The 18,044-nt window shown below is 44.2% G+C and overlaps 1 protein-coding gene across 2 annotated transcripts in view; it reads right to left on the bottom strand.

Annotated features, from left to right (window-relative positions):
- The window catches only part of Cacna1a (calcium voltage-gated channel subunit alpha1 A), a 328,905-nt gene that overhangs the window by 50,989 nt on the left and 259,872 nt on the right, over positions 1-18,044 (bottom strand). For both annotated transcript variants that reach the window (XM_076571863.1, XM_076571864.1), the window contains one exon: positions 15-179. In XM_076571863.1, coding sequence (XP_076427978.1) covers positions 15-179 — 165 coding nt within the window. The remainder of the gene's footprint in view (positions 1-14; positions 180-18,044) is intronic.

Below are 18,044 nucleotides of genomic sequence, written 5' to 3'. Positions count from 1 at the left end.
GGGGGGGGGCTCACCTTCATCATCAGCACGATGGTGTTGAGAGCGATCATGGCCATGATGGTGTACTCAAAGGGTGGGGACACCACGAACTGCCACATGCGGTACTGGAAGCTCTGCTTGTTCTGGGGCATGTGCCTGGTCAGCGGCTTGGCGCTGATGGCGAAGTCGATGCAGGCCCTCTGTGGGAAACGCCAGCGCATGAGAAGGGTGACGGCAGGAAAGCGATCTGCTCACAACCTCCCGGGGGCAGCTGCCCAGATCCCTGGTTCCGCTGGCCCCAGATGGGCTCCTCACAAAGACTGACAGTTCTGTTGCCTATGGCAACGTGGGGAGCCACCACACTGCTGCCCCCCTTCTCCTGGGATCTCCCTGGCAAGCTGTTATCTAAGGCACCAGTTTGTGAAGGAGGAAAACCAGCTCCGAGTCTGGGCTTGAGGTGCAGCTGAGAAAACTGTGAATGAAGTTAGACCAGCCTGCCCTTCGGTCCTTTATTTTCTCTCTCCCTGCCCCTCTTTCTCCCTCTCTCCAGGATTTCATGTAGCCCAGCCTGGTTCCAAGCTGCCTATGTAATCAAGATGACCTCCTGTGGTGCCAGGATCGGACCTCAGAGCTTCCAGAACTCTAAGTAAGGACTCTACCGCCTGAGCTACATTCCTGATGCCCTGTCTCTCCTTTTGGGACGGGATCTCACTCTGTGGCCAGTGCTGCCTTCAAAATAGTGTTCCTCTCGCTCCACCTTCTGAGTGCTGGGCTGATAGGTCTGCCACCATGGCCGGCTACACTATTCTTTTGGGTCCCTTGCTTCTCCTTGTGTGTGAGGGAGGTTGTGCGACACACAAGAGGATGGCATTGTCTGGTGCTGTAGAGGCAGAAAGGCTGGACTACAGGACTACAAAGGCTGCACAGCCCGAAGCCACAGGGACTGGCTTGAGGGCAGAATCCACGAGGAATTTGGTTATTACCAGTTAAAGTCTCCATGGACATCAGGTACTAGAGAACAGTACAGAGGGGCAAGCATTCTGAGAGGACTGGGTATGTGACAGACAGTGCTTGATGTCTTCTTCAGTCGGCTAGACAGACAGGACTGTGTTCACAGGAGAGAAGGAAAACACTGGTCCATCAAGGACCTTCCGGCTGTCACGGGGCTTCCCAGTTTTACTGATCTCTATGAGGTAGGAGAGGCTCTGGCATACATATCCTAATGGACTCACAGGACCATGTAAATCGGGTTTGCAAAGCACCAAAGCAACTGAGACAGAGAAAGGCAGACAGAAGGGCCCGGCTGCCTCACCTGAAGCCAAATTTGGGAAGACATGTACTGAGATCGAGTTCTGAAGGACAAGTGAAGAAGCCAGATTCAGTGCTTGTGAGCCCCACCCTGAGCCACAGTTCACTGAAGGGAGGAGGGTGTGAGCACCAGAGCAGTGTGGGTGGGAAGACCAAGCACGTCCCCAGGACAGGCAGCCACCCCTCAGAGTTCAGTTCTCCCATGCAAGAACGCAGACGCGAGGGTCGAGACTGTTCGAGTAGCCTGGGGCCCGTTAGCTGGGTGCGGCTGAAGGAGAGGTCGAGTGTTGGTGTCCCGGTTGGAACCAGGGAGCTGGCTCTGGCAGCAAGGGTGCAGCTGAGAGGACACTCCTCTTGCACGCACCTCCGGGCCACTGAACCCGTGGTAAGTAGGAAGACCCACCGCAGCCCAGCAGGTCCCCGAGGTGAGGAGACGGCACAGTTCACAAACTGAGTCCAGCAGCTTCTCCTACTCAAGCTCTGCCCAGCGTCACTCTTCTGCACGCTGGGGCGGCCCTCACCAGTATTTTCTTACAGTGTTCCCTTAGCCTCTGGAGCTCACGAACAACGGGCACTTGCTTGGCATAGACGGCAGCGGATGGTCGGGGATCCTGGCCACGCTCACAGCTAGGTCGCAGTATATAATGCTAACCCAAGTGTCCTGCAGACCCGGGAAGCACCTGCTGAGCAGGGAGCGGGTCTGAACCTGGGTGAACGGGTGGGAAAGGCATTCCCAGGGGCCTGAACTTGCAGAATGAGCACCTGAGGGCCAGGGCTAAGCTCCCTCCCCGTGAGTCCCTGAGGCCCCACAGACCGTAAAGACCATTGTTACTGCTCTCGGTTGCATCCCAGAAATAGTAAGCCCCTGTGTGCTGTGGTTTCAGACACGGAGAAATAAAGCTGGGGATGACTGAAATTCCTCTTCCTACTGCTGGCTGTTCTCTGTAGTACTGGAAAGAGTGATGTAGGTGGCTGAGGGAGGACTGTCCCCAAGGGTCCTATTCAGCTGTGGGCCCCACATGCTACAGTACCACCATACTCGGCAAGATGTGCTCACCGTACAATAACGGGACAACTGTCATGGGTGCCACCGACTGCTGTCTGATTGGACTGAAGGCCTGCTTTGCCGGAAAGGGCCTCCTGTGGTACTGCAAGCCAGGACACAAATACGTGAAGTCACAAGCCAGTGGACAGTCCACTGCCACTGTTTCAATAAACAGAAGTGATGTGTCTGTCATACTGTCCTCTGAACATCTGTGCTTCATGCCCAGACACTGCTGTTGACACGTTGGGCTGTGGAGGGACACTTTTTTTTTTTTTTAAATAAGTGGTGGTTATGACCAAGACTCAAAACTGGTCTAATGTTAGAGAATTACGTAGCTTTTTGTGGTAAAGTGTTCCAACACTCAGCTGTAAGTGGAGGAAAACAACTGTCTATATCACCAGATTAGTGGCTCGGAGAACACTGGTGAAGAGAAGGCAGGAAAACCGTAAGGGCCAGAGGAAGGGGTGTGGTTGTGTGTAGCTCTCTCCTGTGAGAACTCGAGGAAGGCTCACAAGGCTCATGACGCTCAGGGAACTCACATGACCGAGGGAGCTCCCGAAGTTATACTCAGGAGGCCCCTCCACAATGTTACATAGGTAGCCAAGAACGGCTGGAGAAAAGACGTCTCCATATAGCTGCCTGCAAACTGTAGGGAGTTCTGAGAATGGACCCAGCTCCCACGATGCTGATGTGTTGTTAAGTCAACTGTGTCCGTAGGTGACCCCGGACAATTCTACCTGGGTGGCATTCTTTGATTTGTCTTTGCTGTACTACCTGGGGGTTTGTATGTCCTTGGAGAAAACCATACAGTCACTCTGGGAAGGTCTACTAAGGGCTAGACCATGGCAAATTCTCCTTCGCTCTGAAGTGTCTTGGAAGAAGGCTATGCGTTAGCTTGGCCAACAAGAATAGAGAGAGGCATGGGAGGACCACTGAGTAGGACATGCAGCCTGAGTGAGAAATCAGTCCCTTCGTGGATACATGGGGCTGCTTGTTACTACAGCAAACCTCATCCCAGATGACTGATACATCCTCTGTGTATCTGATGTGTGCATGTTTCCCCCTTGGAAACTCAAAGGAGAGCTATCTTGCAGACTGTCCTCTGACTGGAACATTTGATGTTGTTCTCCCCCTGCCCCCCACACACATAAAAATTGATTTTGTTAGTTTTCAAACGCAGGAAAATGGCTGAGGTACCCATTAACATATCAAAGTGAACCTGGCCACCAGATTCTCCCAGCATCCCTCAGTCCCTACCTGTTATAGGATGTGGCTGGCATACTCCGGCCCCTACCCTAATCATCTTCAGTTCAGGGGCTGGGCTGCCCTTCCCCAGCAGCTCTTCCCTATATATAATCCAGACATTTTGGTTACCTGGCCTTTTGGTCTACCCTTTACCCTCTTGGCCAGTCTCTGGCCCAGGCTACCCCTCTTGGTTGGTGGCTCTCTCCTCTCCCCTTCCTTGACATGGCCAGGCTCAGGGTTATGTTTACTCTGGACTCTCCCAGATGTTCCTGCCTCTGGTCTATGTTCCCCCTTTTACCTACAATTAACCTTCTCCTCCACCATACCTAGGAACAGTCACATCCTTCCTTTTCTTTCTTTATTTTCATTCATCTGGTACCAAAAGCCGGGACTGACATACATGAGCTCCCTTCCAAGGAACTCGGATGCTCTGAACCAGACTGCTGACCTGACTCTCCTAAGCTATGTACGGGTCATTTGTTTCCGCTGACTCCTGTCACCCATCAAATCTGACCCCACATCTACAGTCTGCCTTCTCACTACTTCTCCCCCCACCCCACATGCTCTAACCATGCCTCTCCCTGTCTACGCCATAAATGGATCTCTGACTCCTAGAGCCCTCTACATCCCTGGGATGGGCACCCACCCACCTGGGCACTCGCCTCACATCTCTCAGCTCTGGTCTGCTACATCCACCTGGGTCTCTACTAAAGATACTTAGCGTCTCCCTTCTCCCTGCTCGTTCATCTCTCTAAGGTAAGTGCCACCCCAAGCTGCCTGCGGTGTCTCCTATCATGACAAAGACCGCCAGGAAGCTCCTCTCCCCTCACTGGGCTCCAATAACGACAAGGGGTGACTTTCCTCTGTGATTTGGAACATTTTCCTGACAAGTTTCCCATTCTGCTTGGGGACACCCTGGATGGAAATTCTTGTCACAACATGGATCCACCTCAGTTCAGCTCGCTTTCCTTGGCCTCCCCCGGGAGCTGCAGTCTGCCTGAGGCAGCCTGAGACCCCTCTTCTTGCTTCCTCCCACTCGGAGCTGCTTGCTCTATCTCTCATTGTACCTGTGCAAGTGTCCACGACTTTTCCCCCTAGGAGCTGTGGTCCCGCCTGCTGCCCGACTCTGCGATCTCTCTGCTGCCGTCCTGCCCAGCCCCTGCGGTCCCCACTCTGCGATCTCTCTGCCCCTGTCCTGCCCAGCGCCCGTGATCCCCTCTCTGCGATCTCTCTGCCGCCGTCCTGCCCGGCCCCTGCGGTCCTTTCCTTGCTCCCACGACTTCTCCCTTTTCTGGCATCTGTGATGCTTTGCAGCCCTGCTCTCTTGGCTCCTCCCTGCAGCTCCCTTAAGCCTGCCTGGGCCTGTGTGACCCTGTCCTCTCAGCCCCGCTTCTGCTCTTGGCTCCCTCCTAGAGACTCCTCTTCCTACCGGGAGCAGCCTGCTCTGTCTCCCCCTCAGGCCTCTCCTCCCACCCGATTGCACTCCTTCTTGGACTTTATAGAAATTCCCTCCATTGGAGACTCAGATTTTATTACTACGGCTTTGTTACAGATCAATGCCCCAAAAATGGTAGACTTGATTTCCAAACTCTCACAAATCCTATCATCTGCCACTGCGCCAACAAATGATCCCTAAATCTCTTACACCCAAACTTGCTCTGTTACACTTCCAAAGTCTCTTACCTCTAAGGCTCTACTTCCCACTCCTAAAAATCTTTGATCTCTACAACCACTGTGGAAATCAGTATGGCAGTTTCTCAGAAAATTAGTAATCGAACTACCTCAAGACCCAGCCAAACCTCTCTTGGGCTTATACCCAAGGAATGCTGATTCATACAAGCTCAAGATACAAAGATACATGCTCAACTATGTTCATAGCAGCACTATTTGTAATAGCCAGAACCTGGAAACAACCTAGAGGCCTGTCAACTGAAGAATGGATTAAGAAAATGTGTACATATACACAATGGAGTACTACTCAGCAGAGAAAAACAATGAAAGCATGAAATTTGCAGGCAAATGGATAGAACTAGAAAAAATCATCCTGAGTGAGGTAACCCAAACCCAGAAGGGCAAACATGGTGTGTACTCACTCATAAGTGGATTCTAGATACAAAGCAAAGAACAATCAGACTGCAACCCACAGAACCAGGGAGGCTACATAGCAGGGGGGACCCTAGGATGACTGTGGCTTATAATAAGTTTTAGTTTTACTCAATTACTGAGCAAGCCTCAATGAAACATTTCACAATTAAGATGGGAATACGTACTGTATCAAGCTGATAATAGAAAGGTGGATAAATTGATTAATTTGAAAAAGTGAAAAATAAAAAAAATAGAAAAGAAAAGAAAAATTTGAACTGTTTAAAAAGGCTCCAAACAAACATATTTTGCTGGAGTAAAAGAGGGGGAACTGGGGACTCATCATTCCTCTCCACATTCCATTCTTTCCCTTGTTTTATACATTTAAAATTTTTTATCGGTGGTTTCTGCTGGAGAATCCATTGCAGATAAGCACTGGAGGTCTCCTGTTACAAATCACCCTCTGGAACGATGGAAGGATCTTTCTACTAGCACTTGGAGAAGACCCGATCTGGTGTTGGTGTAGGCCCAGGGTTCTGTTTATGTCTTTCCTCAGGACAATGAGGTTCCTTTTTGGATTCTTGAGCACTGAATGCGCCCTGTGGCTGCTGCTGAAACCCAACATGACAGAGACCTATTGGGCCTTAATGAAAAACTCTCCACTTCCGATGCCAATGGGGATTGAGAGCCCAATATGGCCAGCTTTGGCAAGCATTAATGTAAGCCTAGGGACTGTAGCCATGCTTTTGGATTCTCCAGAAGAGCTGCCAGCATAAGTCATGCTGGGATCAAGAAAAATGGGCCTTGGTGGTTCGTGTTCCTGGAGTTGTATCCATGCCAGTGGATGTCCACATGCTCCAGAAGAGAATTTGACATTGCTGCTGCCGTTGTTGCTGTTATAACAATGGCGCACACCGCTGCTACTGTTTCTGGGATTACCACTTCATAATTGCTTACTACAGCTAGCACAGTGGAGACCCTGGCAGCAAAAGTAGCTACCACAGTTAATTAATCTTTCATTCTATTGGGCATGATAAATTCAATTCAATAGTTATATACATCTTGATTGGATTTGAAAATTATAAATTTATAAACTCAAGTTTCAATTGCTTTTGAGATACCATCTTACAAAGACTCCAGTTTGCATAAGGCTCGTTGAGGAAGGGAATGGCTCAGTTGCCTTTAGCCTACTGGCTATTGGTGGGTTAGGACCTCTGTTGGTCTTTTCTGTGTCGAACACACAGATTGCAAGCCCAGTGCCACTTTGAGATCTTTGGCAGCAGTTAACTCTGCAGCTCACCCACAACTGAGCCGGTATGATAATGAGTATTCAGAGACTGGGAATGCCTGGGGGGCACTCACCAACCTAAGACAGAGCGCCTGTGTGGCCTGGGCAGGCGTCTCCATGATGGGTAAGGTAACCTGCTGACGTCCCATGCAACCTAAGTCAGAAGCTCATTTTCTAGTAAAAGGGGGACCTGTAGGGTCCTGGCCCCCGTTTTGGGTAACTGTTGCCTTGCTTGCTGACCTTTACCTTGATATCCTCCCTATGCTAATTCCCTGCCAGGTTCCACCATCCTGAATGCTTAAAGGAAGTTCCTTGTCTGTGTATCCTGCATAATGGGCGTTAACAGCTTAGATGCAAGATTGTAAAATATTGGTAGTGAACTTCTGCCCTCCAGGTTTCTCCCATTGTGCTGTAAGCCTGTATTTAAGACCTCTTCCCTCCTTCAATAAACAGCATTTGGCACTAAAAAAAAAAAAAAAAAAGGTTGCCGGGCAGTGGTGGCACACGCCTTTAATCCCAGCACTCGGGAGGCAGAGCCAGGTGGATCTCTGTGAGTTCGAGGCCAGCCTGGGCTACCAAGTGAGCTCCAGGAAAGGTGCAAAGCTACTCAGAGAAACCCTGTCTCGAAAAACCAAAAAAAAAAAAAAAAAAAAAACAAACAAACAAAAAAACAAAACAAAACAAAAAAGGCCTGGAGAGATGGCTCAGAGGTTATGAGCACAGACTCCTCTTCCAGATGTCCTGAGTTCAATTCCCAGCAACCACATGGTGGCTCACAGCCACCTGTAATGAGATCTGGTGCCCTCTTCTGACCTGTTGTCATACATGCTGTATACAAAATATACAAATAAATCTTAAAAAAAAAAAACAAAACTTTTGATCTCTATGATGCTCTGCACTCTGCTCTCATAAAAATCTCTTAAGACTATGATGTAAATTCTATCTCGGGATTTGTAAGTTCATTGGGTATGGTTAAAAAAAATCTATAGAATTTGTTAACAAAGAAGTTAGCCTAAAACTTGTAACAAAAGGTTGAGTTTTAATTTGCTATATGTGCTTCAATTCTTATTTAGAAAAATAGATCTACTTACTGTATATGTAACAATTCAACTCATGTTTAAAAATTATCTACAAAAATGGTATTTTAGCTAACAGCCATACGGTTGGCCGCCATCTTTACTAAGGTTAGAGGGTACATGCCATGTGCCTCACCATCTTAAGATGACCACATAGTGTAAACCATCTGAGGAAGCACCCACGAAACTTCTCAGGCCTACTGAGTCCTCTGCTTATTGCTCTATTTAGAGTCAAGAAACAGCAACAGGCCTCAGATATTTTGGACTGGTGTGGATTATGATGATAATACTTTAAGGTTATAAAGGTCTACTCAGATTAACAAAAGCTGACTTAGAGGTTTACACCTAACTATGTATGTCTTTGCTAACTGTTCAACCCCAGGCTTCTAGAAAATTTTTTTAAGTAACAACATATGCTTCATAAATAAGGTATATTTGATAAATAAGGTTTATGAATTCCTAAGATCTACTCAGGGTCACAGTAATATCTGTCTAGCTTCTTTGGCTTTATCTATCTATATAAACTAAGTCATAAAAAAAACCTGATATTCTACTTTGGTGCACTACCATGAAAGGATCAGAAAAGTTCCCAGTCTCCCTGGGGGCTGTATTTATGACAAAGTTTATTGCATCCATGGTTTTATTTTGATGCTAAAAGTAATTCAATTAAATCTTCAACTCAATTTTTTTTTTTAAGACAGGGTTTCTGTGTAGTTTTGGTGCCTGTCCTGGATCTCACTCTGTAGACCAGGCTGGCCTTGAACTCACAGAGATCCACCTGCCTCTGCCTCTCCAGTGCTGGGATTAAAGGTGTGCGCCTCCACTGCCCAGCTCAACTCAAAGTTTTAAGGCTCAAACTTAACAGGGATAAAGCTGTAAATTCCTAATCTTATTAAAAGCTCCCAATTTAAACTGTTATAGATAATTAAAACATACAAGTTAACGTGTTTTCAAAGTTAAGCCTAAAACAAGTAACTAAATCAGGTATTCTTAATAGATACGTGGTCCTCGAACTCTTCACAGATCTGTTGAATATGGCATTTAAAATGTTTAATGAAAGAGCTTCCCGTAATAGACACGCCTGCTCCTACAGGGAATCCCATGGTCTCCAAAGAAGACAGGTAGGGCACAATGACTCCACCTCAATTGTGGTAACGCTAACCACTGGGCAAAACCATTCCTCACCTGCTGCCAGGGCTCTGCACAAACTAGGGACACTGTAGGGTTGACTGTCCTGCTCTGCCTCATCAAAGTAAGGTCAGTTTCCCAAGTTCCTTCTCCACAGAAAATCTCAGACCTGGGTCTGGTGGCAGAGGGCCCATGCTGCTCTGTGTGGCAGCTGAAGTTAAGCGCTGTTCTAGGCATAGCTGTCTCCAACAAAGCCAGCGAGATCATGGGAGCCTAAGGTAACCGTCTAAGTAGTAGGCGAGTCTCTGTTATTTTAACTGATACACAGGCCATTTGGATTATAATTCCAGGTATAGTTCATCCTTCCCAGATCTCTGATGATACTGACTGCAGCTTTAACAGCAGCAAGCTTACCAGTTCCTCTGCAAGGCTATGGCAGCCTTCTCTTCATATGTAAAATCAGGCCTCAGACCTCACTGAAAGCTATTAGGACTCCAGCTGAGAAGACAGTTTAACTTGTTACTAGACTCTGGAAGGAGATAAACTCACACAATTGGTTTCAAAGTAATTATTTTTACTAGTGCTTTATTTAAAGGAACTTGCTCTACAATGGCTGTTCTCCGTAATCAATCACCTGTGTCTTGTGGTGAATGATTGGCTAGAAAAAGTTTAAGGTTTCAGATTTCTTTCTCTTTCTATGCTATTGTTATATTAAGACTTCAAAAATTCAGATTTTAAATTTCCTTTGGTTGTCTTCCATGAATAGACTTAAAAGTCCTTCTCCTAAAAACATCTCTGCTGTGGAACAATCCTTTTCTACACTATGAATATGTATTACTCTCATTTGCTAATAAAATGCTGATTGGACAGTAGCCCAGCAGGAAGTTAGGTGGGACACTCAAACTGAGGACTGGATGAAGAAGGGCAGAGTCAAGGGAGAGATGCAAGCCAGCTGCCCAAGAAGCAAGATGCCAGAGGACTGATAAAGCCACGGCCACGTGGCAATAATTAATAGAAATGGGTTAATTCAAATGTAAAAGCTAGTTAGTAACAAGCCTGAGTAATCAACCAAACATTTATAATTAATATAAACCTCTGTATGATAATTTGGGAAGCGGCTGCTAGGTATCTGGGAACAGGCAGGGGGAGAGAAACATCTGCTTACATATGGCATTCCCATGTGTGGCTGAAATTTCCACATGAAACCTGACAAAGCTTAAAAAAGGATTCTAAACACACAAAAATGGAGTCAAACTCGGCTTCTTGGTAACTGCTGTTTCTCCAGTGGGCTCTGTCTGCTGGCAGCAAGCAGAGGTGTGGCCCCTTTAAGATACAGCTTCTGGCTCCGTGCTAGAGGTAAAAATGGGCGGCTCTTTTCAGAGGCCCTGCTGCCAACACTTACATGGTGTCTGCGAGCAGTGGTGGCATGGTACTCAGTGCCGCACGGACCTAGAAACTTCCCAGGGCTGGAGCGATGAACATGGCTCCCAGAGCTGGTGATAGACGTGCCGTCACTATGAGACTGGCCTCTCAGGGAACTGACGGAGGGCCAGCACCAGCTGTCCACGATCTAACTCACACAGCAGGTTTTTGCTCACGCAGAATGAGAAGGATGCGCAGGAAGAACAGATTCAGATGGAAAAAAAAAACCTCTAAATAGCTTACAGTGTGTTTAAAAAAAATAGGCTTGGGAGAGAGAAGAGAAAGAGTATATACAGTCTTAGGTTAAAAATAATAAAATAAAGACCTTGAAAAGGGGGGTATGGAAAATGCACAGAGAGTAGATACTGTATGTTACTGTGTTGTCTTTAAATTTTTTGACTATTAATGAACAAATGATAATTGCTGAGAGACATTTGATTATGAAAGCTGCTAGATTAAACCAACATATTTTAAAAATATCTTGACTTCAAAATTTAAGTCAAAAGATGTATTACTTTGGGAAAGAGTTTCTGCTTTTATTTCCACAGGAAATAAGAGGCTCTGGATTCATTCTGGGTTAAGAAAAGTCAGGTTTGACTGAGGAAGACCCCCTGAAAAGTCTCCAATGGGAATGGATGGACCAGATGATCCAATGTCTCAGAGTACCTCTGTTGCAGTTTCCTCTGAGTTCTGCATCCAGAGCAGCTTCAAGGCTGCTGGTTGAGATGACATAGCCTCACAGACTACTCCAGTCAGGACTTGACCATAATCCTAAACTTTCTCAGGGTCCCCCAAAGTTTACCAATGCCCCTAATCAACAGGAAGCAGTCTAGAGAACTACAGCCACATTCCCCCAAAATGGGTTATGAATATTTAAAGGGGGTTGGTTACAAGTTGTTATGGATAATGGTCAGGAAAAAAAGCTAAACAAAGGAGATTAGATTCAAGGATCTCTTTCTGAAAAGAAAAAAGGGGAGATATAGAAATGATAGGATAAAAGTGTAACTTATTGAATCTACTTTAATCTAAAAAATAACTATTAATCTTACATATTTTGCATTGGTGTGGCTTTTAGTTTATTGATACAAATTTAAAGTAATTTCTGTTATACTGTATGTATATTTCTACTCTTATTTAAGGTATTGTGTTTATGCATTTCATTAAAAAATGTAATGTATAATTAAGAAATACAGACTAATAGTCATCTATAATAGTCAAACTTATAGTCAGAAAACAAACATATAGGTATGTTTTCAAGGTCATACACAGATATGTTTAGATATATAGATGGTCTTCAAACACTTTAAATACCTACAGAATATGGCATTTAATATGTTTAAATAGCCTAAGGCTTTTCATGATGGTGAGACACATCTGCTCCTGGCAGCACCAATCTACTTCAGAGAAGATGATGGGCATCAAAAAAACTCCATATGGAGTATGCTTTCTTTATGGCAAAAGTTAGCCATGTGGACAAAGAAACTAACCTTGCCTCAACAGCTACAGTACGCTGTCCAAACTGAACAAGCAGGATACAAAGAAAGTTGACTGCCAAACTTTGCCAAGACAGGGTAGGCCAGTCCTTCAGAATTCCCTGCTGTAGTGGGTAGCCATTCCAGCTTGGATCTGGAAGTTCCAACCCCCATTGAGACTCTGGCAACTGTCACACCTACGAGGCGGGGCGAGGGGAGGCGCCTGGGGACCCAAGAGCTGGATGGGCCAGTGCTCTCTCTGTGTGCTCTCTTGGTGCCGGGACGCGGACCAGTGAAAGGTGGATTGTGCAGAGCTCCGGAGAACACCGCTGGATTGCAATACACCTTCCCCAGACCCTGCGACCTACCCATTACTTAGTTTGTGAGTTACGCCATTAAATAAGTATCCTTTTAACTACGTGGAGTGGCCAAAATAATTTCTCCAATATCTGGCGCTCACGTGGGGCAAACTCCAAAGGCCTGGGCGGCTCCCGCCCTCTCCTCCCTAGCTGGCGGGTACCTAAACCAGCCTGCAAGGTTCCATATAACCAGGGAACACCTACGCGGTTCCATTCCCGAAAAAGGGAGCAGCTAGTCCGATCTCAATTCCCTAGCTTAGCCCCAGACCAGTGAAAGAGGCAGGGGAGAGCTAGCTCCGATTTCCGCGCCATTTCCGCCATCTCCCTCCGACTCCAGCCAAGATTGCCAGCAGGCCCTGTTTCGGAGCTGTACCAATGCCACCTGCTGGCTGAAAAGTGCTACTACACGCCCCCAAACCCACGAAAGGTAAGCATATTGTTTCAAGTAAAGGTACTTGATAATTTTACACCTTAAAATTGACTAACAAATTTTGAGTAATTCGTGTAATATGGCCGACAACATTACCTCACAAGAATTTAAAAACCTTTTTGCCTGTATGATGAATGACATCTTCCTGGAAATATACGACATTCCTAAGGCATATCTGGGCTATACCATTTTGGCATTCATCATAATAATTCACACAGTGTTCAAACACTGGTTTAAGAACAAAGATGAGTCATTATTGGGACTGATACAGGCTTTAAAAGATAGCAATGAAGGCTTACAGAAAAAGATTCTCTCTCTGGAATCTGCTTTAAAAGATAGCAATGAAGGCTTAGAGAAAAAGATTCTTTCTCTAGAATCTGCTAATCAGGATTTACAAAACAGGCTTGTACCCAAAATTGATTTTAATTGATAATAAATATGAATATTTAATGGATAGAACACTAACTCTCCAGAGTGAAGTTGTGGCTACTCAGACAGTATATAAGGAAGAAAGATTATCGTTAATTGATAGGATAAGGTCCGTGGAATCATGTGTTTCTGAGGAACATAAAAACTTCTATGATTCCATGAGAAATAAGGAGTCCCTTGCAAGAGAGGAGGTTCACTCCCTAGAACAGACCCTAGGTGCTCGTTTGCAAGCCCTAGAAGAAACTCTCAGTAAACATGACAAGGGAACTAATAAGCAGAAGGTCAAGACCATAGAGGTTGTAACATCTCCAAATGGCTCTCATACAATGGCTTATCCTGTTATTGTCCATGAGAAGCCAGCAGATGACATACACCCCGAGCCATATATGACATATACATTACAACCAATTTCAACAAAGGACTTTAAAAATATAAAGGAAGCAATAGTTACGTATGGGATACATTCCACATATGTAAAACAGATGTTAAATTCGTGGTCTACCTCACATAGAATCATTCCAGATGACTGGCATCAGTTAATTTCAGCTGTTCTAGAATATAGCCAGCAGTTACAGTGGAAAAGCTGGTTGAGAGAAGAGGCAAAAAATTTAGAACAAGGTAAAATCAGAGGTTTTGAGATCTCCCAAGATCAAATACTTGGTGAGGGATGTTTCGCTGACAGGAATGTACAAGCTACTTATGATGAGCATACAATATCCCTATGCCATACAGCAGCTCTAAATGCTTGGGAAAAAATTCCAGAACCTGGAAAACCAACTGAGGTATACACAAAGATATTTCAGGGACCACACAAACCCTTCACTGATTTTTTACAAAGACTGAACACAGCTATAACAAGAGCTGTGTCAGACAAAGAATTAAGAAAAGTATTAACTGAGTCCTTGGCGTTCGACAATGCTAATGCAGAAGAATACTTACACCATTAAAGATCAGATCAGCTCCTTTGGAAGAATGGATTCAATATACTAATGGTGTTCAGTCTCTTAACTACAGTAATGAGGCTTGGATAGGAGAGACAAATCCCAGAGGTGAAAGAAGGCCCCGTGTTACCAAATGTTTTAAGTGTGGTGCACCAGGTCATATAAGTAAAAACTGTACATGGGGTACTCCTAGAAGCAATACTCCTTCTAGGAATAGCCTAAACAGGAGACCCCAACCACCTCCTGGATTATGTAGAAGATGTGGCAAAGGCCGACATTGGACCAGTGAGTGCAGATCAAAAATAGATATACGAGGCAACCCTTTACTGGCGGGAAACGCCTCAGGGGGCCTCTTGCAGGCTCCCAAATCAAACATAGTGCGAACATTCCCAGCCACTGTGGAAGAAATTCCTCTCCAGGACAACTGAATAAACCAATGCCTAATGTAAAAACCGATACTGCAATGGATGATAAAACAGCTTTGATAGATGGATCACAGTTTACAAAGAACACTATAAAACAAATATTTTGGTAGACTTCCATAAATGAACAAAGACCAAAGCTTAGAATTCGAATTAATGGCCTGGTTCTGGAGGGCCTGGTAGACACAGGTGCAGATGTAACTATAATTACACCAAAATCATGGCATCCAAATTGGCCTCTTCAAGAGGTAGATGTCCAGCTGTTAGGGATTGGCACCCTATCTCAGATAAAACAGAGTTCGAGATGGGTTGAATGCATAGGGCCAGAAGGACAGAGAGGAAGGCTGAAGCCATATGTAGCAAATGTAGCAGTAAATCTTTGGGGCTGAGATCTGTTACAACAGTGGAATACCCAGATTAAAATTCCTACACTTTCAGAAAAGGAATACAGACCAATGCATGTTTCTAGGAATAATATCATAACATGCTATAAAAATCAGTCACCAACCATTCAGGCTGTTCACAAACAGAGCACGACTGTTGTTGAACTCTCAGAAGTACCAACTGCCTTACCTTTAAAATGGCTAACTAATAAACCTGTCTGGGTTGGACAATGGCCTTTGACAAAAGAGAAGCTACAAGCTTTAGAACAGCTGGTTCAAGAGCAGTTAAGTGCTCAACACATTGAAGAATCTACCAGCCCTTGGAATTCTCCTGTATTTGTTATTAAAAAAAATCTGGTAATTGGAGAATGCTGACAGATCTGAGAGCTATTAATAAAGTAATTCAGCCAATGGGCTCCCTACAGACTGGGATGCCCTTGCCCTCTATGCTACCAAAAGAATGGCCTATAATAGTTATTGACTTAAAAGACTGTTTCTTTACCATACCCTTACAGAAAAATGATAGAGAAAAATTTGCCTTCACAGTACCTAATTATAATAATTCTCAGCCAGTCAAGAGATATCAATGGAAGGTCCTCCCACAGGGAATGTTAAACAGCCCTACTTTGTGTCAATACTTTGTGCAGAAACCATTAGAGATAATTCGTGTAAAGTTTCCACAATCCATAATTTATCACTATATGGATGATATCCTATTAGCTGATCCAAAGTTAGATACATTAGAAAGCATGTTTGAAGAAGTAAAAAAAAGTTTTGCCTCGCTGGGGACTGCAAATTGCTCCTGAAAAAATACAAAGAGGAGATTCTATTAATTACTTAGGATATAAGATAGAGCTACAAAAAATTAGACCCCAAAAGGTACAACTAAGAAGAGATAGATTGAAGACTCTTAATGATTTTCAAAAGTTATTAGGAAGCATTTCCAACTTACTGGGTATCATGGGAATACCCAAAGATGGACTACAAAATCTGGCTAATACTCTAGAAGGGGACAAAGAATTAAATAGTCCAAGAGAATTATCAGCCGAAGCTGAGAAGGAATTGGCTCTAGTAGAAAAGACAATTCGAGAAGCACATGTGGATCGTGTGGATCCAGAACTTAAATGCATTCTTGTTATATTCCCCTCCAGACATTCCCCAACTGGTATTTTGATGCAGAGGGAAGATATTATATTGGAATGGATATTCCTACCACGTAAACCAAATAAGAAATTAAAGACTTATATAGAAAAGATCTCTGATTTGATTCAAAAGGGTAAATTAAGACTTCGCCAGTTGACAGGAATGGACCCAGCAGAAATTGTAGTACCATTAACTAATGAGGAAATTTCATCACTATGGAAAGATAATGAATACTGGCAGAGAGCCTGCAGTAACTTTTTGGGAGAGATTAACAACCACTATCCCAAAAGCAAGAGAATAGAATTCATAAAGAAGACTGAATGGGTCCTTCCTCACATTGTACGACAAAAGCCAATTTCTGGAGTCCTCACATTCTATACTGATGCAAATAAATCAGGGAAAGCAGGATATAAATCAGGAGACTTAAGTAAAGTGGTGCAAATTCCATATAGTTGTGTACAAAAGGCAGAACTGTATGCCATTCTTATGGTACTGATGGACTTCACAGAACCCCTCAATATAGTCACTGACTCTCAATATGCAGAGAGAGTTGTTTTACATATTGAAACTGCTGAATTTATTCCTGATAATACAGAATTAACTTCATTATTCATACAATTGCAGGAAATCATCAGAAAAGGGGAACATCCTATATATATAACACATATCAGATCCCATACAGGTCTGCCAGGACCTTTAGCACAAGGTAATGATGAGATTGATCAGTTACTAATAGGTAATGTGCTAGAAGCTTCAGAATGTCATAAGAAACACCATATAAATAGCAAAGGTTTGAAGAAGGATTTCTCCATCACTTGGCAACAGGCTAAGGATATTGTGAAAAAATGTCCTACTTGTTCCATCTATAACCAAACTCCATTACCTGCAGGGAGTAATCCAAAAGGTATACAAAGAAATGAAATTTGGCAAATGGATGTGTTTCATTTTGCAGAATTTGGAAGATTAAAGTATGTACATCATACCATTGACACCTATTCAGGATTTCAATGGGCAACTCCTATGAGTTCTGAAAAGGCTGATTCTGTGATTACACACCTATTAAAAGTTATGGCCATCATGGGAATACCTGTACAAATTAAGACAGACAATGCCCCAGCATATGTCTCCAATAAAATGAGACAGTTCTTTGCTTATTACAATATAAAGCATGTTACAGGTATACCACACAATCCCATAGGCCAAGCAGTCATAGAGAGATCCAATCGAACTTTAAAGGATATGCTAAATAAACAGCAACAGGTAACAATGACTCCTAGAAATAGACTGCATAGTGCTTTATTAACCTTGAATTTTCTCAATGCTAATGAGAAAGGAACAACAGCTGCGGAGAGACATTGGACGACAGACAAAACTCCTGAGCTAAACCAACCAGTTTATTTCAAGGATGTGCTGACCTAAGAATGGAAACCTGGATATGTTCTACGTTGGGGAAGGGGTTTTGCCTTTGTTTCTGCAGGAGAAGAAAAGCTATGGATACCAACAAGATTAATAAAAATTCAATTCGAACAGGAAAAACCCCTTGATGAAGAGAAGTAAAAGATCATCCACCAATGTGACATCTCTACAAGTTGTAAGAAAAATTTAACAATCAATGGGTGGGGTAGGGTTCTGTTTTTGTCTTTCCAGGATAATGGAAATACCTATCTTCCCAAACTCATAAGGCCTTGGATATCCAGATGTTTACAGCAGAAAGGAAGAATCTATTGGTACCAATCTACACATGGTAAAATCTCACTGTCTAACATCTTTCTCTCTATCAATCTAGAAAAGTTGTGGTTCCAATTCAATTATAGCCAAGCTGGCTTTGGAGATGGAATTGGCTCACTCCTTCTCTAAACCCAAGCATATTGCTAAAAGAAAAGTTTGAGAGA

Source organism: Peromyscus maniculatus, chromosome 5 (assembly GCF_049852395.1).
Source record: "Peromyscus maniculatus bairdii isolate BWxNUB_F1_BW_parent chromosome 5, HU_Pman_BW_mat_3.1, whole genome shotgun sequence".
NCBI classification, from domain to species: Eukaryota; Metazoa; Chordata; class Mammalia; order Rodentia; family Cricetidae; genus Peromyscus; species Peromyscus maniculatus.
Note: the sequence above shows the minus strand (reverse complement) of the source record. Positions and strands in the feature narration are given on the sequence as shown.